The sequence below is a fragment of the Palaemon carinicauda genome, chromosome 7, assembly GCF_036898095.1.
Source record: "Palaemon carinicauda isolate YSFRI2023 chromosome 7, ASM3689809v2, whole genome shotgun sequence".
In the NCBI taxonomy this organism is placed as follows: domain Eukaryota; kingdom Metazoa; phylum Arthropoda; class Malacostraca; order Decapoda; family Palaemonidae; genus Palaemon; species Palaemon carinicauda.
The window spans coordinates 158,247,917-158,275,416 of NC_090731.1; the positions used below are offsets into that span (position 1 = coordinate 158,247,917).

Consider the following 27,500-nt stretch of genomic DNA (forward strand, 5'->3'; position numbering starts at 1 on the left):
ATACTCATTTACTCAGACATTTTAATATTCACTTACTTGGACGTTTTAATATTCAGTTACTCAGACTTTTTAACATTCACTTTCTTTTACACGCAATATTTTATTTGTCTATTTATTTCGGTATGTATAAATTCCTTCGTCATGATTTCCGTTCTTAGTTATTTTACCTCATTTTTTATTACAGTGGATACGCCAGACCCTTACGTCATCTTACGCATCCCAGGATGTTCAAATTCGTCCAAGAGAACGAGTCACATCGACAATTGCGTCAATCCTATGTGGGACGAAACGTTTCATTTTTACTTGGATCCTTCGAAGGAGCATATTCTCAGTAAGTGACTCTCTCTCTCTCTCTCTCTCTCTCTCTCTCTCTCTCTCTCTCTCTCTCTCTCTCTCTCTCTCTCTCTCTCTCTCTCTCTCTCTCTTTGGATCCTTCAGAACATATTTTCAGTAAGTGGCTTGTTATATTTTCTCTCTCTCTCTCTCTCTCTCTCTCTCTCTCTCTCTCTCTCTCTCTCTCTCTCTCTCTCTCTCTCTCTCTCTCTCTCTCTCTCTCTCTCTTGGATCCTTCAAGAGAACATATCCTCAGTAAGTGACTTTTGTTATACCCAATCTCTCTCTCTCTCTCTCTCTCTCTCTCTCTCTCTCTCTCTCTCTCTCTCTCTCTCTCTCTCTCTCTCTCTCTCTCTCATGATAATAATAATAATAATAATAATAATAATAATAATAATAATAATAATAATAATAATAACTGCTTTCTTTAACCAACGCAGAAGTGATATTGATGGACGCGAACTATACGCTGGATGAAACCTTGGGCGAAGACACGTTTTGCGTAAATGAACTCACCAACGATGTCCCAATAGATCACACCTTCGTCTTCCCTGGCGGGTCAAAAGTCCACGCCAGATTAAAACTGGAGAAAAAGTAAGATGTTTTTTTCTTTTTTGTATGTGTGTGGGGGGGGGGGAGTTGGTTCAGGAGAACTGCTAAGTGGACTTTGAAAAATTGTGCTAAAATCTTACGTTTTGATGTATTTATTTTTCTATTTTTTTTTTGTGGAGGGGGGGCGATTTTGGGGAGGGGGCCTGCTAAGTGGGTTTTGAAAAATTATGTTAAGGTATTTTGGTGTTTGTTTTGATGCGTGTTTTAAAACATATGCTTGCTGCAGCTATGTTATTTATATATATATATATATATATATATATATATATATATATATATATATATATATATATATATATATATATATATATATATATATGTAAATATACATTATATATATGCAGTATATATATATATATATACATATATATATACACACAGTATATATATATATATATATATATATATATATATATATATATATATATATATATATATATATATATATATATATATATATTGTATATATTATGTGTGTATATTTGTGTTAATTCTTAAGAAAATAGAATTGGTAATTGAATACAGCCTAATTTGTGAAATATTTGGTAAATAAGCATTAATAATTTTAAGTAGAAATTATTGAAGTAATGATTTAAGATTTGCTTTATGTGTGTTCTTGTTTAATGATCCTTAATGTAATATAATTGTTATAAGAGCATGATTTAGTGTAGGCCTATGTATATACACATTTATTTATACATTATATATGTATATGTATATATCAAGGTATGCATGTATATAAATATTTTTTTTTTATATTCCTCGTTAAATGTGTGACATATGGTGATGATAATTAAAAGTACCATCATGTAGTGTGAATTGATATTTTAAGGCCTGTGCCAATTATTATTTTTTTTCAATTATTATTCATTCTGCTGACACAGTTTTCCTCTCTTGGAGTTCTCTTGCTTGAGGGTACACTCGGGCACACTATTCTATTGTATTTCTCTTCCTCTTGTTTTTTTTTTCAAGTTTTCATAGTTTATATTAAAAAGATATAATTGAATGTAGTTACTCTTCTGAAAATGTTTTATGTATTTCCTTATTTCCTTTCCTCAATGGACTATTTCCCCTGTTGGAGCCCTTGGGCTTATAGCATAATTAATACCTTTTTTAACTATGCTCGTAGCTTAGCAAGTAATAATGACAATAGTAATAATAATATTTATACATTTAACAGCAAGGTGCCGGATCTGCGCTTCTCCTTAGCCTTGTGCGCAGAGGAGAAAGAATATCTGTTAACACGTCGACAGAAGGTCTTGGCTTCACTGCAGAGTCTCATGGGCACAAGAGCGCCTGACACTGATAAGCAGGTAAGATTGATTGATTGATTGATTGACTGATTGATTGATTTGAAGTTTTCTGGCATCCTGACATCTAAGGTCATTAACGCTGATATCATTTATTATAAATAAAGAATAAAAGAATGTTCAATTAAAACCAAAAAATATATATTTCAAGTTAGATAGCTTTCAGAAAACCTGTTTCTGAAGTAAAGTTAAAAATACTGCTAGCGTGGTAGGACACATCATGTCCAAGAATCTTGGCAAGGATGAACCTGCCATCCTCACCCCGAGCCTCAAACAGATATATATTCCTTTCAGTGCTATAAGTGGGGCATTCGGTCAACAAATGCCTCACTGTCAAGGGTACCAAACAGTCGTTCAAATATGGCTGGTTTTGGCTAGTAAGCAAATATTCACGCAAAAATTTTATTATTCCATTTATTTTACAGTACAGGAAACACTTTCTTACAAAATCTTTTTAATATTCTATCTTTTACATTTTACCTGAAGAACGTGTCTACTTTAAATGTCTGTGTTCTACAGTATAGTACAGTACAGAAAAGAATTTATGTAAAAAAAAAAAAATTGTTATTCAACTATGATTTTGTTTTAGAAAGTACAGAAAACAATTTCTTATGAAAAAAAAGAAAATTGTTATTCAACTATGATTTTGTTTTAGAAAGTACAGAAAACAATTTCTTATGAAAAAAAAAATTGTTATTCAACTATGATTATGTTTTAAAAAGTACAGAAAACAATTTCTTATGAAAAAAAAATTGTTATTCAACTATGATTATGTTTTAGAAAGTACAGAAAACAATTTCTTATGAAAAAAAAAATTGTTATTCAACTATGATTATGTTTTAAAAAGTACAGAAAACAATTTCTTATGAAAAAAAAAATTGTTATTCAACTATGATTATGTTTTAAAAAGTACAGAAAACAATTTCTTATGAAAAAAAAAATTGTTATTCAACTATGATTATGTTTTAAAAAGTACAGAAAACAATTTCTTATGAAAAAAAAATTGTTATTCAACTATGATTATGTTTTAAAAAGTACAGAAAACAATTTCTTATGAAAAAAAAAATTGTTATTCAACTATGATTATGTTTTAAAAAGTACAGAAAACAATTTCTTAAGCAAAAAAAAAATGTTCAACTATGATTATGTTTTATAAAGTACAGTGAACAATTTCTTATACAAAAAAATTGTTATTCAACTATAATTTTGTTTTATACTGCTATTGTTTAACGGGTAAAAACTTTTAGAATCTCATTTAAAGTTATATACGCAGGGCATTAAAAAAAATGTAGTTAGGAGTTATGCAGTGAAGAGAAGTGTTACTAAGAAATATTAAAATTAAGATGCATAGTCAGTGAACTGTTGCACTATAGTCCATTTCTTTTAGCGATGCAGATTTGCACCGACTCGCAGCGGTGCCCTTTTAGCTCGGAAAAGTTTCCTGATCACTGATTGGTTGGACGAGATAATTCTAACCAATCAGCGATCAGGAAACGTTTCCGAGCTAAAAGGGCACCACTGCGAGTCGGTGCAAATCTGCCTCGATAAAAAAAATGGACTATAGGAAAAGTAACTTGATTCTGATTATTATTCAGCAAGGGAATTCAGAACTCAGCATTTAGAAAGCGATACAGTTGATTTCTTTGCAACAACGAAGAAGCAGAAACTGAAGACCTTCAGTGGTGTGTATACTGTATCACCCGTGTGCAATGTTGCCAGATGGGTTAGTGTAAAAATCCCCAAAACCCATGATAAAAAATCCCCAAAACAACCCAAATATCCCCATTTCGACACATATTTCCTTCTAATCCTGTAACTTTACTATTACAGAAATTACTCCCTATACTTCATATGAGTGCAAGCAAACTAATTCCAACAATATAGGCTAAGGGATTTCTCCTCTTTGTTTCTTCTTCACAGAAATTTGTACAGAATGTTCCCATCAGACACCCAAAATCCCAAAATCTAGGGATATATCCCCATATCTGGCAACATTGTCCGTGTGTCACACGAGCGTACATAGTAACGACATTTCTCTTTTTTTGTATATATTATCCTTTATATCTTGGCTCTCCCCTCGCACTTACAGAACCTTGTTTTAACATATCTGCATACTCCATTGTTAACTGTTAACAGAACCAGTTGCCGGTTTGACAAGAAATAGCATGTGTATTTTTTTACCTTCTTACCGGGGCATGTGTATATATATACTCGGTGTGTCGTAATAAAGTTACCCAGTTGCTTTCAAGGTCCCGGTAAGAAGGTCACAAAATACAGACATGCCATTTCTCGTCAAACCGGCAACCGGTTCTGTTAACAGTTAACAATGGAGTATGCAGACATGTTAAACAATTTGCTGTCAGTGCGAGGGGAGAGCGAAGATACAAAGGATAATATATACAAAAAAAAGAGAAATGTCGTTACTATGTACGCTCGTGTGACACACGGGTAGTACAATACAAAGATGGCAACATGCAAATGAAAGGAAATGGTCCTCAAAGCTGACAGAATCTCTTTGGACATATCATTGTTGTTGCACAGACAAGACAACTTGAAGTGGAACAAGTTCTAAGCCATATTCTTCGTTATAATTCAACAAGGAAAAATACTTTGAATTATTTGAAATAGGAAGGTCTTAACTGAAAGATATGTTGAAGAGCTATTTTTTGAGTTGAAAAAATGTAAAATATTCTGCTAATTGATTAGACTTTTTTTTTTTTGAGGGAAATAAAGTATATGAAAATATAAATTTAATATAGGAAACCTTTAAATTCTTATGGAAATTAGATCTTCAACATTGTATAGCGTAAGTCTTTCTTATGTAGAAAAGAAGTAGAATAAACAGGGGCTCGTTCCAAGATTGATTAGAAGACGTCAAGAACAGAAGAAAACGTAAAACTACCTTGTGTAGAACTACAAATTTATTCTACTGAGGAAAGAGCATTAAACGAAACATGAAATAGAAAGATACATTAGGATTTCAGTACTTGGGATTAGTATTAACAGCTTGTTTTGAATGTAGCCTATTTAAAACGTCCCTGCCTGGCGTTTGCTGGACTAGGGTTCGAAACCCACTCAAGCTTGATAGTTTCTTGTAGCGTTTGCAACCTTACCATCCTTGTGAACTTAAGGAGGCAGGGTATGGGGTAGCCTATAGGTCTACCTGCTGATATATCAACAGCCATTGCTTGATCCTCCCTGGTCTTAACTTGGACGGAGATTGGACTTGGTTGTTGATCATACGTATCTGATCAGTCTTTAGGGCATTTATCAATGTCCCTTGCCTTTGCCATTCATAAGTAACCTTTAAATTAATTAGGCTGAGATGATGTAAAATATTTCTAAATAAAGCTGAGTTGATATATCCATTGGAAGTAAGCCCGCTATGTTCGGCTGTCATTCATGAGTGGCCGTTAAACCTTTAAAGGATTTAGACTAATATGATGTAAAATATTTCTAAATAAAGCACAGTTGATTTATCCATTGGAAGTAAGCCAGCTATGCCCGGCTGTCATTCACGAGTGGCCTTTAAACATTTAAATGAATTAGACTGAGATGATGTAAAATATTTTTATATAAAGCCAAGTTGATATATCCATTGGAAGTAAGCCAGCTATGTCCGGATGGCATTCATGAGTGACCTTTAAACCTTTAAATAAATTAGACTGAGATGATGTAAAATATTTTTAGATAAAGCCAAGTTGATATATCCATTGGAAGTAAGCCAGCTATGTCCGGCTGTCATTCACGAGTGGCCTTTAAACATTTAAATGAATTAGACTGAGATGATGTAAAGTATTTTTAAATAAAGCCAAGTTGATATATCCATTGGAAGAAAGCCAGCTATGTCCGGCTGTCATTCATGAGTGACATTTAAACCTTTAAATGAATTAGACTAAGATGATGTAAAGTATTTCTAAATAAAGCCAAGTTGATATATCCATTGGAAGTAAGCCAGCTATGTCCGAAATTATTAATCCCTTATCGTTATCATGAAATTAAAACATTCATCATTGTTTATTTCTTGACAGGTGCCCATCTTAGGAATACTTGGATCAGGTGGAGGCTTCAGGGCTATGACTTGCCTCTCTGGAGCAGTCAAAGCTCTGCAGGAAACTGGAATTCTGGACTGCGCCACCTACATCGCTGGATTATCTGGATCGTCTTGGTAAGATTATATTGCCATGGGTCTTCCAGGTCCTTCCTGGCCTTGGCTTGCGTTTGAAGGGGCCGGGGGTTTTTGGGTGTTGGTCATATGTATATATAGTCTGTGACTCGAATATTGATCTTGCTTTGCCAATCATGAGTGACCTAGCCTGTGGACATTCAGCATATTATTATTATTATTATTATTATTATTATTATTATTATTATTATTATTATTATAAGTGTACAACTGTACACGACCCGTCAAAATTACAGCTAAATATTTTTTTTTAATGAGGCGCATTTGCACTGACTCGCAGCGGTGCCCTTTTAGCTCGGAAAAGTTTCCTGGTATCTGATTGGTTAGAATTATTCTGTCCAACCAATCAGCGAGCAGGAAACTTTTCCGAGCTAAAAAGGGCACCCCTGCGAGTCGGTACAAATCTGCCTCACTGAAAAGAATTGACTATATTATTATTATTATTATTATTATTATTATTATTATTATTATTATTATTATAAGGGCACCCCTGCGAGTCGGTGCAAATCTGCCTCACTAAAAAGAATTGACTATATTATTATTATTATTATTATTATTATTATTATTATAAGGGCACCCCTGCGAGTCGGTGCAAATCTGCCTCCCTAAAAAGAATTGGCTGTATTATTATTATTATTATTATTATTATTATTATAAGGGCACCCCTGCGAGTCGGTGCAAATCTGCCTCCCTAAAAAGAATTGGCTGTATTATTATTATTATTATTATTATAAGGGCACCCCTGCGAGTCGGTGCAAATCTGCCTCCCTAAAAAGAATTGGCTGTATTATTATTATTATTATTATTATAAGGGCACCCCTGCGAGTCGGTGCAAATCTGCCTCCCTAAAAAGAATTGGCTGTATTATTATTATTATTATTATTATTATAAGGGCACCCCTGCGAGTCGGTGCAAATCTGCCTCCCTAAAAAGAATTGGCTGTATTATTATTATTATTATTATTATAAGGGCACCCCTGCGAGTCGGTGCAAATCTGCCTCCCTAAAAAGAATTGGCTGTATTATTATTATTATTATTATTATAAGGGCACCCCTGCGAGTCGGTGCAAATCTGCCTCCCTAAAAAGAATTGGCTGTATTATTATTATTATTATTATTATAAGGGCACCCCTGCGAGTCGGTGCAAATCTGCCTCCCTAAAAAGAATTGGCTGTATTATTATTATTATTATTATTATAAGGGCACCCCTGCGAGTCGGTGCAAATCTGCCTCCCTAAAAAGAATTGGCTGTATTATTATTATTATTATTATTATTATAAGGGCACCCCTGCGAGTCGGTGCAAATCTGCCTCACTAAGAAGAATTGACTATATTATTATTATTATTATTATTATTATTATTATTATAAGGGCACCCCTGCGAGTCGGTGCAAATCTGCCTCACTGAAAAGAATTGACTATAGTATTATTATTATTATTATTATTATTATTATTATTATTATTATAAGGGCACCCCTGCGAGTCGGTACAAATCTACCTCCCTAAAAAGAATTGACTACAGTATTATTGTTATTATTATTATTTTTATTATTATTATCATTATTATTATTATTATTATTATTATTATTATTATTATTATTATTATTATCATCATCTTAAGAAACCTCTCTTCACTTCCAGGTACATCTCGACTCTATACGCCCACGACCAGTTCCCCTACGTCACCCACTCCCAAATCCAGTCCGAGCTGCGTGACTCCGTGACCAACGACTGGAAGCAAAAACTCTGGGGCTTCCATAAATACATTGCCAGCATGGCTGCCAAATACAAGAAGGGCCAGCCGGTTTCCTTCACCGATTTCTTCGGTCATCTCCTCGGAGATGTTTTGTTGAAAGGGGTTGGTTGATATGTATTATTATTATTATTATTATTATTATTAGTAGTAGTAGTAGTAGTAGTAGTAGTAGTAGTAGTATAGTAAGCCTGTCTTTCTCTCACTGCATATGTATAAGAATATTGTTGAAATATGCCAGTAGTTTAATATTTGATATTCGAAAAATATTCTCAATTTACCTTATTACATCGAAGTAAGCTAAGCCTCTCTTTCTCATTGCATCCCTATAAGAATAACGTTAAAATAGGCCTATAGTATTTTGATATTCGAAAAATAATCAGTAGGCTACATATAAATGAATGCGAATCTTGATGAATACATACAACTAATCGCTTTAATAAATGCAAATACTATTCGGACCAACTCTTGCACAGATGTATTATCAAAAAAATTTTTTTATTATTATTTACAGGACAAACACAAAAAATTAACCGACATGCAGAAGTTCCTAGTGCAAGGCATTGTTCCCTTACCACTGTTCACTTGCCTCCATGCCAAGCGAAATGTCTCTTGCAGATCCTTCTCGGTAAGAAAGTCCTATTTGTTGTTATAGCATTCTTTTTCTGTTTTTTTTTTTTTTTTTTTTTTTTTTTTCTTTTTTTTCGGAAGTTAGAACTTAGTCAATTTTTTTTTTTTTTAGTGAGGCAGATTTGCACCGACTCACCGGGGTGCCCTTTTGGCTCGGAAAAGTTTCCTGATAGCTGATTGGTGGGGAGGAGCATTTTTGTCCGTCCAATCAGCTGTCAGAAAACTTTTTCCGAGCTAAAAGGGCATCCCTGCGAGTCGGTGCCATTCTGCCTCACTAAAAAAAAAATTGACTATAGGTGTAAGTTTATCTCTTATTGTTATATAGCTCTGACTTCATTTCATGTTGATTTTAATTGTAGTAATCATTTACTTTTGTATTCTGTATGATTCTCTAAAATAATTAGTTTTTTGGAAGTGTATAATCTATTCTAGGCCTAGGTTTGGGGTTAAACTATGACTGATTTATCTCATTGTTATATAGTTGTGGCTTCATGCCATATTAATGTTAACTGTAGTTATCATTTATTTTTGTGTTCTGTATGATATGATTCTCTAAAATGATTAGATTTTTTGAAAGTGTGGAATCTAGGTTTAGATTTCGGGTACTACAACCCATTTTTGCTCTGATTTTATGATAATTTTAACTAGTTATCGTTTAAATTTCTTTTGAATGATTCCCTAAAATAATTAGATAATGCTTTTTTCCTTTTTTTTTTTCGTGAGAACAAGATTGGATAAATTAATTCTTTAATTTTTTTTTTTTTTTTTTTTTTTTTTTTTTTTTTTTTTTTTAGTAGCCAGAACACCACAGTCTTGCGGGTTGTTGATGCTTATGCATTGCTAGTTTCAAAAATGGGCATTGGTCCAATTTGGAGATTTATTTTGTATTTAGAAGTGAAACAGAGTTTATTAACACTGGATTGTAAATGGGGAAAGTAAGAACAAACCGCACGATAAAATCATATTAAAAATACATAATCTAATACAGAACGCAAAGTAAATTAAAAAAAAAAAAAAAACTTTTTTTATCAGAAGTTAACCATGTTTTTTTTTTTTTTTTTTTTTCTTTTTTTTTTTTGATTGCAGGAATGGGTCGAATTCTCGCCATATGAAATTGGCATAGCTAAATACGGAACGTTTATGAAGACGCAGGACTTCGGGAATAAGTTTATCGTTGGCAAGAAGATCAAGCATTTTGATGAGCTCCCACTCCATTTCTTGCAAGGTAATCATCTCTCTCTCTCTCTCTCTCTCTCTCTCTCTCTCTCTCTCTTGCAAGGTAATCCCCTCTCTCTTTCTCTCGCAATGTAATCTCTTTTGCAAAGTAATCTCTCTTTTGCAAGGTAATCTCTTTCTCTCTCTCTCTCTCAAGGTAATCCCCTCTCTCTTTCTCTCGCAATGTAATCTCTTTTGCAAAGTAATCTCTCTTTTGCAAGGTAATCTCTTTCTCTCTCTCTCTCAAGGTAATTCCCTCTCTCTTTCTCTCGCAATGTAATCTCTCTTTTGCAAAGTAATCTCTCTTTTGCAAGGTAATCTCTCTCTCTCTCTCTCTCTCTCTCTCTCTCAAGGTAATTCCCTCTCTCTTTCTCTCGCAATGTAATCTCTCTTTTGCAAAGTAATCTCTCTTTTGCAAGGTAATATCTCTCTCTCTCTCTCTCTCTCTCTCTCTCTCTCTCTCTCTCTCTCTCTCTCTCTCTCTCTCTCTTTAACATGTAGTTGTGCATTACTGTGAGATAATAGCATCCTCTAATTGTACAGTTGGAGACAGGAGTCCCTGGCAAGCCTCGTTCCAAAGAATTGCACCGTGTTACACCGTTACTTCGTGGAGAGAAATCAACCGATAGTGCAGGATGAGATGACAGATAAGGTGGGCGGGGCTAAATACAGGAACTCTCCGTGCAGTAATGGTGTGGCTGGGTGCTCTACTTCAGAGCATGCTATACTAGGAATTCTTGTATCCAACTGTGCATTTCTTGTTTATTTTATGATAGTTGGTATTTATTTTCTCTCTCTATGCCCTTATAACTCTATTTTCAATGTGTAGCGGCCGCGCAGGGTTGCCAGGTTTTCAAAAATGAGAAAAGGCCAACTTCTGATTAACCGCAGCTTTAAAAGGCCAACTCATTGGTAGAAAAAAGACCAAAAATATAATATTTACAAAGGCCATCAAATTTTTTAAAAAGTCAAATTTGATATTTTTTTGACCTGAAAAAGGGCCAACCAATTTTAAAAAGGCCAAATTTCATACTTTTTTATATTTTTTGACCTGAAAAAAGGCCAAACAATTTTTAAAAGGCCAAATTTCATACTTTTTTATATTTTTTTTACCTGAAAAAATGCCAAATTTCATACTTTTTTATATTTTTTGACCTGAAAAAAGGGCAACCATTTTTTTAAAAAGGTCAAATTTCTTATTTTTTTCCCTGAAAAAAGGCCAACCTCGCAACCCAGCACATTGCAAAATCTACCTTTTTTATTGATTATATAACATATAGCAATAAATATTTCTTTCTTCTTCATGCAAAGTGGGATAATAAGGTAAGAAGCATTTGTAGATAATAATTTCATTATTCTAATATTTTAATCGAAGGCTCTACCTATGAAGAATTTATTTTTTATAATACCTCTTTTACTACAAGTAGAAGACATTACTGGAATTTTCTTTTAAATAAATATTCAACGTATATTGTAATGATGAAGAAATTACTCTTAGATTTATTATTATTATTATTGTTATTGTTGTTATTAATATTGTTGTTATTATTATTATTAATATTATTATCATTATCTTTATTATTATTATCATTATTATTATTATTATTATTATTATTATTATGATTAGTGTTATTATTATTATTATTAATATCTTTATTATTATTATTATTATTATTATTATTATTATTAATATCATTATTATTATTATTATTATTATTATTATTATTATTATTATTATCATTACAGTTATTATTATTATTATTATTATTATTATTATTATTATTATTATTATTATTATTTATATTATTATCCTTATTATCATTATTATTATTATTATTATCATTATTATTATTATTATTATTTATTATAGGAGTCTGGGGTAGCGCATTCACGATACTCTTCAAAAGGCTGGTCATGGAAGGAGGCAAGAAGGACATTGTACAAATCATGCGAGACGCCCAAAAAGAAAAGGAATCCGACTTTCATGGTAAGTGTCATCAAGTTATAATTAATCATATTAAATTATATTTAATAGAATTCCAAATGTAACTACATCTTTACCTGAATTATGTGAGAACTCTGGGCCTCTTCTAGCCTATACTCAAATTTTTTTAATGAGGCGCATTTGCACTGACTCGCAGCGGTTCCCTTTTAGCTTGGAAAAGTTTCCTGCTCTCTGATTGGTCAGAATTATCTTGTCCAACCAATCAGCGATAAGGAAACTTTTCCGAGCTAAAATGGCATCCTAGCGAGTCGGTGCAAATCTACCTAACTAAAAAGAATTGAGTATAGTACCTTCAATTAAGTGAGGTAGAAGTTCATTAGAGAAGAGTAAATACGAGATTAATTGCTTGATTTAAATTGATTAAGTCAAGAAAAACAAACTGAACAATGTACACTGGATCACAAAAGTATTGATGCAGAGGGGGTCTGAACCATGTACACTGGATCGCAAAAGTATTGATGCAGAGGGGGTCTGAACCATGTACACTGGATCGCAAAAGTATTGATACAAAGGGGGTCTGAACCATGTACACTGGATCGCAAAAGTATTGATGCAGAGGGGGTCTGAACCATGTACACTGGATCGCAAAAGTATTGATACAAAGGGGGTCTGAACCATGTACACTGGATCGCAAAAGTATTGATGCAGAGGGGGTCTGAACCATGTACACTGGATCGCAAAAGTATTGATACAAAGGGGGTCTGAACCATGTACACTGGATCGCAAAAGTATTGATGCAGAGGGGGTCTGAACCATGTACACTGGATCGCAAAAGTATTGATACAAAGGGGGTCTGAACCATGTACACTGGATCGCAAAAGTATTGATGCAGAGGGGGTCTGAACCATGTACACTGGATCGCAAAAGTATTGATACAAAGGGGGTCTGAACCATGTACACTGGATCGCAAAAGTATTGATGCAGAGGGGTCTGAACCATGTACACTGGATCGCAAAAGTATTGATACAAAGGGGGTCTGAACCATGTACACTGGATCGCAAAAGTATTGATGCAGAGGGGGTCTGAACCATGTACACTGGATCGCAAAAGTATTGATACAAAGGGGGTCTGAACCATGTACACTGGATCGCAAAAGTATTGATGCAGAGGGGGTCTGAACCATGTACACTGGATCGCAAAAGTATTGATACAAAGGGGGTCTGAACCATGTACACTGGATCGCAAAAGTATTGATGCAGAGGGGGTCTGAACCATGTACACTGGATCGCAAAAGTATTGATACAAAGGGGGTCTGAACCATGTACACTGGATTGCAAAAGTATTTATGCAAAGGGGCTCTGAACCATGTACACTGGATCGCAAAAGTATTGATGCAAAGGGGGTCTGAACCATGTACACTGGATCGCAAAAGTATTTATGCAAAGGGGGTCTGAACCATGTACAATGGATCGCAAAAGTATTGATGCAAAGGGGCTCTGAAATATGTACACTGTATTGCAAAAGTATTGATGCAAAGGGGCTGTAAATCATGTACACTGGATCGCAAAAGTATTGATGCAAAGGGGGTCTGAACCATGTACACTGGATCGCAAAAGTATTTATGCAAAGGGGGTCTGAACCATGTACAATGGATCGCAAAAGTATTGATGCAAAGGGGCTCTGAAATATGTACACTGTATTGCAAAAGTATTGATGCAAAGGGGCTGTAAATCATGTACACTGGATCGCAAAAGTATTGATGCAAAGGGGCTGTAAACTTACACTGGATCGCAAAAGTATTGATGCAAAGGGGCTGTAAACTTTGTACACTGGATCGCAAAAGTACTGATGCAAAGGGGATCTGAACCATGTACACTCTGTATAAGAATCTTTAAAATTTGATTTTGATGTGACAATATATGGATTGGATACCTTATGCTAAACATTTAACAGACTCTTGCTTTACAGAATTTTATAGATTAAACAATAGATAATAAAAACATGAGATTAAAACTCTGGGTTTTTTACTTTTTCCACAGATCGGTTAAATGATCAAAACAATTCGGAGGAAGATTCGGATTCCGAAGACGAAGAGGACATTGTTGGGGAAGATGATGTAAGCGAAGAAGAACTGAATGGAGATTTCCAAACGCCTTGCGCTTATGAGCCTCAACGTGAAGGCAACGTGTTCTTCCCTAGCGAAGAGACTATCCCGGAGGACCGGAAAGTTCCCAGTAGGAGATCGTCCATGGAAAAGGCCGCTTCTCTCGATGAACGTCTCCTTGCGGCCTCAAAGGAGCAGAGAGAAGACCTCTCAGAATCTGTGGACAGTTTAGCCATCAGTGAAAGCAAGAAAAAGGAGAACAGGAACCCATTCACGAAAGGTTTCAGTCTCGAATTACCCAAGAGGAAGACCTCGAAAGACAACGCTAAGAACTCCAGCACCAAAAGTGGTCCTGTGGACAAAGAATCCCAAAAGAGCCAACCTGACCGGCTGGTACGGAAAGGAGCAATCAAAGGACCCAGTCTACGGAAGAGTTCAAAGGAGGAAGCGGAAAAGAAGTCTCCGGAAAACAATAATACTTCAAAGGATAAATGGGCCAACAGAAGGTAACTTAGATCTTTAGTGAGTTCTTTTGCTTATCTGGTGTACTATAGCCCTCAAAAGTAAGGTTTAAAAAACTGTGCTATATAATCTGACATACTGTACGATGTTATTTGACATATGTTGCGAGAGGCGAGTAAAAAAAGTGGTAGGCCTGATTATTATTGGGAAGTGGATGTCATATATGACCTTGGATAGTATACTCTATATTTTAATGTAATATCAATTACTCTATAGATATATTTGTTGTGGCTTTGGTATGATGATACATAACATGCATTCATTCATTAGCTGTGGCTTTACCAATATTAGACTATAGATATCTTAGTACTAAACTATGGCAACTCGGTCAATTGATGTGACTAAGTTTTCCAAGAGCCATAACAGACCAATGAAGTATGCCATAATGGATTGCATTGCTAAACAAAAAGGAATAGATATTACAGAACAGTTATCATATTTATATGTTATCGATGGATCTCTGGAGCTATATGAAGCCATTGTTTTGCTTATTGGCAGTAGCGCCTACGACGGGTAACCAGGCATACCAACCCTACCAAGAGGATAGGTGATCAGACAGCATGTGTCCTCCTGTTCATTTAGCTATTTTTTTGCACCATACATTGTCATTACTTTTGGGAGCTATGGTACAAGGGTTCTGCTGAATGTCCTGTGTTAGGTTAGCAAAGTTGTAGATTGTATTTGGTTTTAATGTTACAGTTTATAGTTATATTACTACAGATTTTAAGCATTCTTTACGAACATGGAAAGGGCAAGAGAAAGATTTCTTTATTTGATTTGGTTTCAATCCTGGATCATTTTTCCTTAAGATTATAATTGGCATAGCTAAGGATTAGGTTTTTTTGAAAATGGCCCCCGGGCCTCTATGAGAGGGGCCTCCAAATCAGGCTCCGAACGTTAAAGTAAGTCTACATTTAGAATTACCAGCAACTCACTAAAGTAAAGAGGAGTGGAAGGATTCCACAAAATCAGCCCCCCCCCCCCGGTCCCCAAATCTCTAGCTACACCCCTGAGTTACTGTTGCCACGTTTAATAATGCAAGCAAATCTTACATCAAAGAGACTATTGTGGCTTAGTGAAGGAGCTCTTGGTTGTTGAATTCTGATAGGGGAAGGTTATACATACATCATCACTGAGCCATACCCAGTTACATTAATTTGGATTTAGTTTGTGTTATTTTGCATTTCCCATAAACACTTTCTTTTTATCACAAACTCAGAAATATATCTTGTCATTACTTGGGTTCTTGAAAATTAACCCTTTGAGCACCATTAGACGCGTTTTACGTCTAAATATTTCTACTTCCGTTGGTATCATTGTATATATCTTATCTCTAATTATGACCAGTTTTTTTTATCTTTTTTATTCATCTACATGAAAAATTTTACAAAATGTAAAATATATATAAATTAAAATTAAATTTATTAAGCTTTATGATGATAAAATTTTGAAGTCATATCTACTGTATAGTAATGTTTCTGCCAAAATTAGTCAAGTAAAATGTCCAAAGAAAGGCCTGGAGCTTGATTGCCATTTTTATTTTATTTTAGTAAGGGATTGGCACTCAAAGGGTTAATGAAATGAAGATGACTTTTTTAAAGTTTGTATTCAGGAAGGTTATCTATATTTCAGGAGTACCTTCAGAAAACAGAGAGTTGAGAAAAAAGGTTTATGGGACGGGCTGAAGCAGAGCATCATGACTGGAGCCAACATCCTGAATTCCCGCGCAGGTAGAGCCGGAGAGGTCTTGAACCCATTCAGAGGTTTATCCTTAAGACATTCATTCCCCATTTCCCCATTCACCGAGACCCTAGAAGAAGAGGACCAAGATGAAAGTAAGTGCATATGATTTTCTAGAGTACCAAGAAGGGTTTTATTGATTTCAAATTTGATTGCAGATGAACCATTTTGGAAAAAAGTTGGTGCCGGTTTAGTATGTGGCCTACCTTTTTTATTCTGGTTAAGTATGTGGCCTACCTGGTTTGTTAGGATAGGTTAGGTTAGGTTAAGTCACAGACTGAAACAGATAGAATTTCGTAGGCCATATACGAAAGGTAGGCCACATACTAAACCGGCACTAAAAAGTTTTAGTGGCAATTTAAATTTAAATTATGGTTAATTTAGTTCTCACTTTTTTTTTTGCTTACTCTAATTTATACTAATCTTTATTGTCATACTTATTTAGTATTGCTGAGAATCATTTTAAACCTGAAGAATGGATTAAAGTTTTACAAAATACAATCACTTCACTGCCACATTTATTATAGTCCTACAGTCCCATATAGTGGGCATTCCTTTCACTTCACTGTCACATTTATTATAGACCTACAGTGCCATATGGTGGGCATTCCTTTCACTTCACTGTCACATTTATTATGGACCTACAGTTCCAAATGGTGGGCATTCCTTTCACTTCGCTGTCACATTTATTATAGACCTACAGTGCCATACGTTGGGCATTCCTTTCACTTCAATGTCACATTTATTATAGACCTACAGTGTCATATGGTGGGCATTCCTTTCACTTCACTGTCACATTTATTATAGACCTACAGTGCCATACGGTGGGCATTCCTTTCACTTAACTGTCACATTCATTATAGACCTACAGTGCCATACGGTGGGCATTCCTTTCACTTCACTGTCACATTTATTATAGACCTACAGTGTCATATGGTGGGCATTCCTTTCACTTCACTGTCACATTTAGTATAGACCTACAGTTCCATATGGTGGGCATTCCTTTCACTTCACTGTCACATTTATTATAGACCTACAGTGCCATACCTTTTCCAAGAATGTTCATTGCAGAACAAAAAAGAACAGTAAAACAAATGCAATGTGTGAGACATAATTAACCTTGTCTAAGAACAGCCTAAGCAACATTTCTTTTCCCTACATTTCCAGTGGACATTGGAAAAGGTTGCCGATACGAGCCCCTAGACAACAAGGCTAAGAAGTTATTCATCGTCGACTCTGGTCTGGCCTTCAACTCTCCATACCCTCTTCTCTTGCGGCCACAGAGAGCAGTCGACATCTACCTGTCCTTTGACTTCTCTCAAAGGCCTGAAGACAAACATCATCCTTTCAAAGAACTAATCCTGGCAGAGAGTTGGGCAGTACAAAACAAAGTGCCTTTTCCTCCAATTAAGAAAATGGTTAGTTTTTCAACATGTTTGTAGAATGTGGGAAGGGGATTGTGGTTTTTTTTTTATTAGATTTCATGGTATGGGCTCCTCAGCCTATATACTTAGAGATCCCCCTCATCTGTATGACTATGATATTATTTTTAGTTATATTCATAATCTGAGTATCACTGTCCCATGCGTTTCTTAAAACAAGTCTGATTAACTGTACTGTTTTTCTATCTTTCCTAGTAAACTTCAGCATTATTACAGTGAGTCTGAGGACTACAATATTTTTATACATTCTAGAATTTTTAAATACGATATTCTCTTAGTTATAGTCATATATTAAGTATGACTGTCCCATACGTTTCTTAAAACAAGTCTGATTAACTGTAATGTTTTTCTATCTTTCCTGGTAAACTTCAGCCTTATCACAGTGAGTCTGAGGACTACAATATTTTTATACATTCTAGATTTTTTAATGTTACACATTTCTTTTCAGATTGAACAGTACAAGAATGAAGAAGTAAGGGAATGTTACATCTTTAAGCATCCCAGTGACCAATTCTGCCCTGTCATCTTACACTTTCCCTTGGTCAATAACCTTTTCAAAAAATTTAAGAAACCAGGTAAGAAGAGTGTTCCATGTACATTTTTTTAAAGTGTATTTACATATTGGAGGTTTGTGGTTGATATGTGATGTACTTAAGAGTTGTTTGTATGATTTGAGTACAGTGAAGTAGTTTTAATAAATTCAGTGAGATAACCCACTGGTAGGCCTATATAGAAAAAAAACAATATATGATAGGAGACAGTTCATTTTCAAGTCAAGAACTTATAGCCCTCTCATAATAAAAAAAAAAAAATCCTGATACTCTTTCAGAGTTTATTCATCCCCATTTTTTTTTCTTTTTTTTTGACAATTTTAGATTGTTCATATTGCCTCATTTTCAAGAAACTCTTGACCATGAAATTTTTAACTGATTCATTAAAAGAGAATTATTTTCACATTTCCAGGTGTTCCAAGAGAAACAGAGGAGGAGAAGAAATTTGCAGATTTCCCCATTTTTGATGACCCAAACAACCCCTATTCCTCCATGAACTTCTGTTACGAGCCAATTCAGTTTGATCGCCTTACGCAGCTCGTGGAATTCAATACCCTACTCTGCGTTGACACAATTAAGAATGAGTTGGCAGAGGTTATCAGCAGGAAAAAGCAGTATGCTCAAAAACCTATGAGTATCAGTGATGTGGTCAACACTGTAAAGAGAGTCAACAGCATACACAGAATCGGCTCAAGCAGCAACTTGAAGCTGAAGCTTCCCGAGGAAAGGGAATCCCAGCTGAAGCAGTATATTAAGCAGTCCAGGACACTGGAGCGACAGCAGAGCATGGACAGTTCTGAAGGCGAGTTCTGTGACGCTGTAGAGGAACTACCGGATGGGGTGGATGGCTCTTGAGAAGAAATCAGAAGCTTCTGATATTCTGAACAAGAAATACTGGTGATATTATCCCTGTTCAGTAAATGCAGCATCATCCCTTCGTTCTAAACTTCAACGGTATGAAAAAGGAGGAGTTGTATTACCCTTGACTTTAATCCTTTTTTTGCTTGAAAGATTCTGCTCAACCTAGTCACCTGTGGAGGAGCTTTCTGAACATGAAGATCACTTGGGCAGCACATGAATATGTATACATAGCCAAAGATATACATGGAAGTAGCTTAATGAAGGCAGCCAATCCTACATTGACCAACTGCTTAATCTTGAAATGTTCTTTACACTGTTCATTTTTTTTTATCTTTGTTACAATGTTGTTCTTAGCTAGTATTATCCCTAGGTATGCATCACACATTTTGAATTAACTCTTTATATATTTTTTTCTTAACAAACAACCTTTTGATATTGTCTGAATGTTGAGAACATGTTTGCCACATTTTGTTTTGGAAGTGTACATAATTATAACGATGTTAAAATGAGGACAGTAAACATACATTTGATGAATATGTAAAAGTTACAGGACAGCTTAATATTTTTTTCTTAACAAACAACCTTTTGATATTGTCTGAATGTTGAGAATATGTTGCCACATTTTGTATTGGAAGTGTACATAATTATAACCGTGTTAGTATGAGGATAAAAACATACATTTGATGAATATGTAAAAGTTACAGGACAGCTTAATATTTTTTTCTTAACAAACAACCTTTTGATATTGTCTGAATGTTGAGAACATGTTGCCACATTTTGTATTGGAAGTGTACATAATTATAACGGTGTTAGCATGAAGACAGTAAACATACATTTGATGAATATGTAAAAGTTACAGGACAGCTTATTATGATTGTGATGGTTGTCAAGCACAGAAGGAAGGATTTATCAGACATGTGACTCCTGTTAAGCATTTGAAGGTTACAGTTTTGTATTGATATTGTGCCATGAATCGTAAATCGCTGGTATAATGAGGACGCATCAAAAAGACATTAGTGTTAATGTGGTAAGTGTTTTTTTTTATTGGGATGTTGACATACTCAGGCAAACGTTAGTGAAAGACATTAAATATATGGAAAGTGTTGGTTGATAGTACAGTGATATATGTACAGTACATCATGCGTTTGTAAGCCATACAATAAAAGTTTACTTTCTATTGAGTGTGTATTTCTCGTTTTTCCTTTTTTTATTATTATGACTTTACAATCAGTTATTGTGAAGCTTGTCAGGAATCAATCAAGGAGAGATTTTTTAAACACTGAAAACCTGCGAGAAACTTATTCCCTTTTAAGACACAGATAGAACCGTTATTATTATTATTATTATTATTATTATTATTAGCTAAGCTACAACCCTAGTTGAAAAAGCAGAATGTTAAAGCCCAAGGGCCCCAACAGGGAAAATAGCCCTGTGAGGAAAGGAAATAAATTACGAGAAGTTTAAGAACAATAACATTAAAATAAATCTTTCATAAATAAACTATAAAAACTTGAAAACAACAAGAGGAAGAGAAAAAAGATAGAATTGTGATTTATAGTGTTAAATGCCAGCTATCCTCGCCATGGATCGATGTACACTGTTAAAAAAAAAAAAGGTAATTTTAATCGGAAATTCTCCGTAAAAAATATAGTTTTTAGCCGTATTTCAGTAAAATACAGGCGACCGTAATATTTACCCTACTTTGTTATTATCTTTTACAGGTTGGTGACCGTAATATCACTCTTTAACGTCAATATATCTGTTTTTAAAACGGCAAATGCTGGCAACATTTATGCCAGAATTTTTACCTTTTTTACGGCAAATTTTCAACATTGTGTATATATTGCATTGTACGTATTGTATAAATTTTAATACTGTTAATAATTTTGTTTGATAATTAATCTATAAAGTTCTAATTATTTAAATTTTAGTCAATATTGTTTGAGGTTCTAAATCCTAAAAATCCTTCTAAATTCTGAATTCTATCTCACTTTCCTGTTCCTGCTTTGTTCTCCTTGGCGTTTCAGACAAAAGGTAGTTAACTTTGGACCCTGTAACGTTTCACCAGGTGTGTCTCGCCTCAGCTTCTGCCTCGTGAACACCTATGGAGAACCTTCTAATTTTGTAAGTAACTATTTGTATGGTTAGGTTTGATATGGTTATGTTGTTACCGTGGTTTGTGTTGGTTAAAGGGTATTTCTTGTTTTGTAAAGTAAAATCAAGAAAAGTCTATTGTTCAGTTATGTATAAATATTAATATTTTAGTTGTCCTTTCAAGTTCCTTGGTAAAAGTTTTAGTGAATTTTGAGAATTTGGATAACTTTACCCTTTATAAATGGGTATCTTGTCCAGGTTATTAATATGGCACTTTAGATTTCCATTTCTATAGTTTTATTTTGTGTTCCGGAAGTGGGATATACAGTATATCGCTATCTAGTCTATAGTGATATTTTTTATTCCGGAAGTGGGATATATATCGCCATCTATAGTCCATTACTTTTAGTGATGCATATTTACAGACTCCCGGCAGTGCCCTTTTAGCTCGGAAAAGTTTCCGGATAGCAGATTGATTGGACAAGATAATTCTAACCAATCAGCGATCCGGAAACTTTTCTGAGCTAAAAGGGCACCGCCGCGAGTCGGTGCAAATATGCATCGCTAAAAGAAATTGACTATAGTAATATGGTTTGGCCTCCTAGCGATATGAAGTGCAGTGTTATTAATTTTGCCAGTGACTGTATTGATAGCATGTGTTGAGATATATTAAGTCATGTTGATGTAATATAAAATGATTGTGCAAGAATTATAGAAGATGAGTAGATCTGTCAAGCACCCATTGGTAGTTAAAGGCATAGTTTTTCCCCTTGAGTCATCTTCTACTTGGTCTTTTCTGTTTGTTTTTAAGCGTATTAATTTTGAGAAAACTGAATTTGAACACTGGCTAGCGTTATTGTTACTGAATATTTTTATTTTATCTTTTTATTATTTACTGAAGAATGTCTGTGATAAATTGTGGCGGTGGCGGTATATTTTACTTTAAGACCGTCGACTTCGGTGAATTTTAGGTTTACTATATCTTCCGCGTACTATGTTTTCGAAGTTCACTTCGAATTCTCATACTGCGCACAGTTAATAGTTGTGTTAATTGGTATTTATCTATGGATTAACTTTGGGACGTACATATTACTTGCTTTTTCGAGGTAATATGGATATACCATACTTTCGTAAGGATCTTGTGTTAAGTGTTACTATTTTAAAGTAGTTTTCATTACTACGCCGTAGTTTAATGTTAGCTTTTAATACCCCAAAGTCTCCCTTGCAATATTTACCAAATGCTGCAACGAGTAACTTTAGTCACTAGCCGCGTAGTTAGGTTAGTTCCTATTAATGCTAAAGATTTTAAAGTGTAATCTTACTTTAACTACGTTAATTTATTACTTTTAAAACTGTAATGAGACAAATACTTTGTTGATGTTCAAGAAATCTCGACTTGGAGTGAGATTAGCTATAGTTTTAATAAATTAAGATAACATGAGTATTGAACTAGAGAAACGGAAGGATAAATTATGGCAACATGAGTATTTTACTAGAGAAACGGAATAAGGAATTAAAGCTATAGGTGTCTAGATTGTTCTGGTTTTATCACAATGGATGCTCGCCAGAAGCACAGAATAAAATGTTGAACTAAAGGAAAGAAATTTGAAATAGAATTGGCGAATAGAGAATTACAGCTCTACCAATGTAATGCTCATTGCGGGGCCTATCAGCTAGACATATGGAGGAAAAAAAGTATCTTTGCTATTGAAAATATAAAAGAATGTGCTATTTGCTAATCAGCCCGCTAAATTTGATGTGACTGTATAAAGTTAGTACCTAAATTTGAAATTTTTAAGACAATTTTTGAAGATGTGGCTTCTTGTATGAAATGTTTGTTGGAAAAATGGTTTGTCAGGTCTAGTTTAGTGGGGAAGGCCGCCACAGTTATCGATAGTTTGGTTGTAGAACAGTTAAGTCTTATGAGTTATATTCATTAAGAGATGCGGTAATTAGTCAAGGGCATCTAAAGCAGTTTCGAAATTACATTAAACCTTATTATAAAACTTTGAGTTTGCTGCTAAAAAAAATTTCAATTGTTTCTTAATTTTTTGGCTTAAGATGAAATCTGAAATACAATTTTTTTAAATTGTCACTCTTCAAATTGGTCAATGCTTGAGTTAATACCGAAAACTTTTTTTTTTTTAAATCCTAATTTAGTACCTCGTGAGCCCTTCCATTGCATTATCTTATCTAACCTCACTCTTTTGTCAATATTGTTAATAGGAAATTTTGGGTTCTTAAAATACGATTTTTCCTAGTTTCCTTTCATCACTGGGCTATATTCAATGTCGGGCCCCCTGGGCTTATTGAATCCCGCTTTTCAAACTAGGATTATAGCTTGGCAAGTACTAATAATGCCTAAATCTACCCAGTTATGTCAATATGCTTATTCATAATGGTGTACTAGCCACTACTGCTCAATCTTTTTCTTAACACAGATATTGTGAAGTAACTAAGATTTACTTCTATGGCCCCGGAAGATTAAAGTCCTATATTGGTCATACTGTTCAAATAGGTGTTTTACTCTAACAGTGTTTGCGGCACCTGAATGAGGAACAAAGGAAGACCTATCTAATTTACTGCATCAGTACAATGAACCCAGTAAGTGCAACGCTTGCTGCCACCAGTGACGCTTGCTGCCACCAGTGACGCTTGCTGCCACCAGTGACGCTTGCTGCCACCAGTGACGCTTGCTGCCACCAGTGACGCTTGCTGCCACCAGTGACGCTTGCTGCCACCAGTGACGCTTGCTGCCACCAGTGACGCTTGCTGCCACCAGTGACGCTTGCTGCCACCAGTGACGCTTGCTGCCACCAGTGACGCTTGCTGCCACCAGTGACGCTTGCTGCCACCAGTGACGCTTGCTGCCACCAGTGACGCTTGCTGCCACCAGTGACGCTTGCTGCCACCAGTGACGCTTGCTGCCACCAGTGACGCTTGCTGCCACCAGTGACGCTTGCTGCCACCAGTGACGCTTGCTGCCACCAGTGACGCTTGCTGCCACCAGTGACGCTTGCTGCCACCAGTGACGCTTGCTGCCACCAGTGACGCTTGCTGCCACCAGTGACGCTTGCTGCCACCAGTGACGCTTGCTGCCACCAGTGACGCTTGCTGCCACCAGTGACGCTTGCTGCCACCAGTGACGCTTGCTGCCACCAGTGACGCTTGCTGCCACCAGTGACGCTTGCTGCCACCAGTGACGCTTGCTGCCACCAGTGACGCTTGCTGCCACCAGTGACGCTTGCTGCCACCAGTGACGCTTGCTGCCACCAGTGACGCTTGCTGCCACCAGTGACGCTTGCTGCCACCAGTGACGCTTGCTGCCACCAGTGACGCTTGCTGCCACCAGTGACGCTTGCTGCCACCAGTGACGCTTGCTGCCACCAGTGACGCTTGCTGCCACCAGTGACGCTTGCTGCCACCAGTGACGCTTGCTGCCACCAGTGACGCTTGCTGCCACCAGTGACGCTTGCTGCCACCAGTGACGCTTGCTGCCACCAGTGACGCTTGCTGCCACCAGTGACGCTTGCTGCCACCAGTGACGCTTGCTGCCACCAGTGACGCTTGCTGCCACCAGTGACGCTTGCTGCCACCAGTGACGCTTGCTGCCACCAGTGACGCTTGCTGCCACCAGTGACGCTTGCTGCCACCAGTGACGCTTGCTGCCAGAACTATAAAAGGTAAATCCAGAAAGGTTACTGATAGCAGAGGCTGCTAATTTGTTGAGAAACTAGCTATACCCATAAAGTATTCTTGGGCTTCCCTTGCTTGTTGGTATCAAACCCCAATGGCAAAGTTTGAGTTATGTACTAGTTTTCAAGTAACTAGATTCGGTTGTAGTAAAATATAGCTTTACCTTGTGTTGATGACCAATATTAAATGAAATTGGGGCATTGAAATATTCAATTGTGTTGATATTCTGAAGGAATATTTTTCCCTTTAAAGACAAATCTAGATCTGCCTTTACTATTGCCTTTATAATCTTCTTACTATTGCCTTTATAATTGTTTCAGTACTTTTGAAATGCGTAATAAATCTGCTAGCTTCCAGGGAATGGTCAATAATCTTTAAAGTATCTCGATGGGGGTATATCTTTATTCTATTGTTGTGGTGTCTGACACTTGGTCAGAAAATTTTGGTCAGAAATTTAAATCAAAGGTTTTGAAAGGTTCAGAGGCTTTGGCATCACAATCAATCTTGCTAAATCCAATTTTGCAGAAGCTCGGGAGGAGTACTCAGTTCCTGTTCTAGGTAATGTGATCTGTCCCGAAGACACAAATATGACTTAGAATTTTCTCAAGCCTGCTACTCGCAAGTTATATTCTTAGGGATGGCCTCATTAATGAAATTCCTACCAGATTTTTAGTGATTTTGCTCATCCACCGATTAATCTAACCACCCCATAGAATAAACTTACGGGACGAAACCTGTAATTTTAACCAGACTAAGAACTTTAGCTTTGTTTAAGCCAGTATTATCTCCACCTAATCTTCCAAAATTTTAATTTTACAGGTGTATTGAGGCGAGAATGTGGTCGGTGCTGTCCTTTTCAAGTAAACCCTGCAACTAAATCACTGCAACCAGCTTCGTAATTTTCATGCAGGCTGAAGTGTGATTCTCTCCACTGTCAAGAAGGGGCTACTTTCTATCGTAAGAGCCATACAGAAATTAGATTTCTCTGTAAATAATCCTGCAACATATTCAGACCAGACTACAAACCCTAGTGTTCCTGTTGGGACCTCGAAATACTAATCTGAAAATCCTGGAATGGAGCTTGCATCTTCATAACTTCATTATCAGTGATATATTCCAAGAAGAGAGAATAGTATTGCCGATGATTTGTCGAGAGCACTTTCTTGAGGATAGTCAAAGTGATGATCTCTTCAGCGGAGAAGTTTGTAATTGCCAATTATCATCGCCATAAATCAATGCATATATCATTGTAAATATTAAACTAATACTATTGGTTAATGATTGCTGAAGTTCTAATTCGTTAAACTTTTTGTGTTCTGAAATTTTTTAATCTTTCTGAATTCTCTTGTAAATTAGTTTTGATGTTGGTAGTTATGCAGCAAACTTATATTGTATAGTTTTCCTGCATTGTACAGTTTAGTTTGTTTAATTATATAAGTTATTTTAAATATTTCGTCGGATAATTCCCTTTGCATAAAATTTAGTGACCTACAACCTTGTCAATGGTAATCTAGAAGCAATGATTACTAGACTTTTTCACCATGAATTAGATTTGTTCTTTTCAGAAGTGTTAGTTTCTCAATCCTATGTTTAATGGATGAATTTGTACATTAAACTGCAAATAATAGTATATACTTCGTAGATAAGTGTTCATGTATGTTTTATTTGTAAATTTCCTTAAACCTGAATATGCATAACTGTACGAGCCTATTCTTAGTCAGTGCCAGGCATATAAGAATAAAATCTTAATTATGAATATAACTCTTTTAACCAGCGCAGTGTATCGCCTATGTTTAAGGATTTACCAGTGGTAGGCCTATTAATAAAATTGGACTAGCCAACTGCAAATTAGCAGACCTAGAGTGTGCTGATGTCGCGGTCCTTTGTTTTGCACTTTTTCCGATGGTGATGAACGGAATATGCTATTTAGGAAAGGTGGTGGATTAATTTGAAAATATAAACACTGATCTCTAATACAGGGTCTTTAAAAATTTAGGTTGAATGGAAGACTGAAAAAAGTAAGAAAATAGCTAGGTGGTGGAATAATATACAGGTTCTTAAAAATTGAGGTTAAATGGAAGTCTGAAAATGGCTAGATGGTGGAATAATAGTCTTTAAAATTGAGGTTAAATGGAAGTCTTATAAACTTCTGAAAATGGCTGGGTGGTGGAATAATATACAGTCTTTAAAATTGAGGTTAAATGGAAGTCTTATAAACTTCTGAAAATGGCTGGGTGGTGGAATAATATACAGGGTCTTAATGAGGTTAAATGGAAGTCTTAAGTCTGAAAATGGCTAGGTGGTTTAATATACAGGGTCTTTGAAATTGAGGTTAAAAGGTCTGGGAAAAAAAAACACCGATAATCGCTAGTAGGTGGTGGCATAATTTGAATATATAAACTACATCAAATAAAGGGTTTTTGAAATTTATGTTTTATGAAACTGGAAAAAATCAGATCTGATAATGGCTAGGTAAGGTAAAATTTACAAATCAAATCTCCTGAAATT

General features: G+C 35.5%; 1 protein-coding gene across 1 annotated transcript in view; it reads left to right on the forward strand.

Moving 5' to 3' along the window:
• Nucleotides 1-27,500, forward strand: part of LOC137644604 (uncharacterized) — a 79,992-nt gene that overhangs the window by 35,338 nt on the left and 17,154 nt on the right. The window contains exons 4-16 of the mRNA XM_068377559.1: nt 185-331; nt 774-927; nt 2,126-2,258; nt 6,287-6,423; nt 8,081-8,297; nt 8,707-8,820; nt 9,909-10,047; nt 11,908-12,024; nt 14,022-14,592; nt 16,241-16,443; nt 17,516-17,766; nt 18,239-18,365; nt 18,754-19,193. Of these exons, the coding sequence (XP_068233660.1) occupies nt 185-331; nt 774-927; nt 2,126-2,258; nt 6,287-6,423; nt 8,081-8,297; nt 8,707-8,820; nt 9,909-10,047; nt 11,908-12,024; nt 14,022-14,592; nt 16,241-16,443; nt 17,516-17,766; nt 18,239-18,365; nt 18,754-19,193 (2,750 nt within the window). The remainder of the gene's footprint in view (nt 1-184; nt 332-773; nt 928-2,125; nt 2,259-6,286; nt 6,424-8,080; nt 8,298-8,706; nt 8,821-9,908; nt 10,048-11,907; nt 12,025-14,021; nt 14,593-16,240; nt 16,444-17,515; nt 17,767-18,238; nt 18,366-18,753; nt 19,194-27,500) is intronic.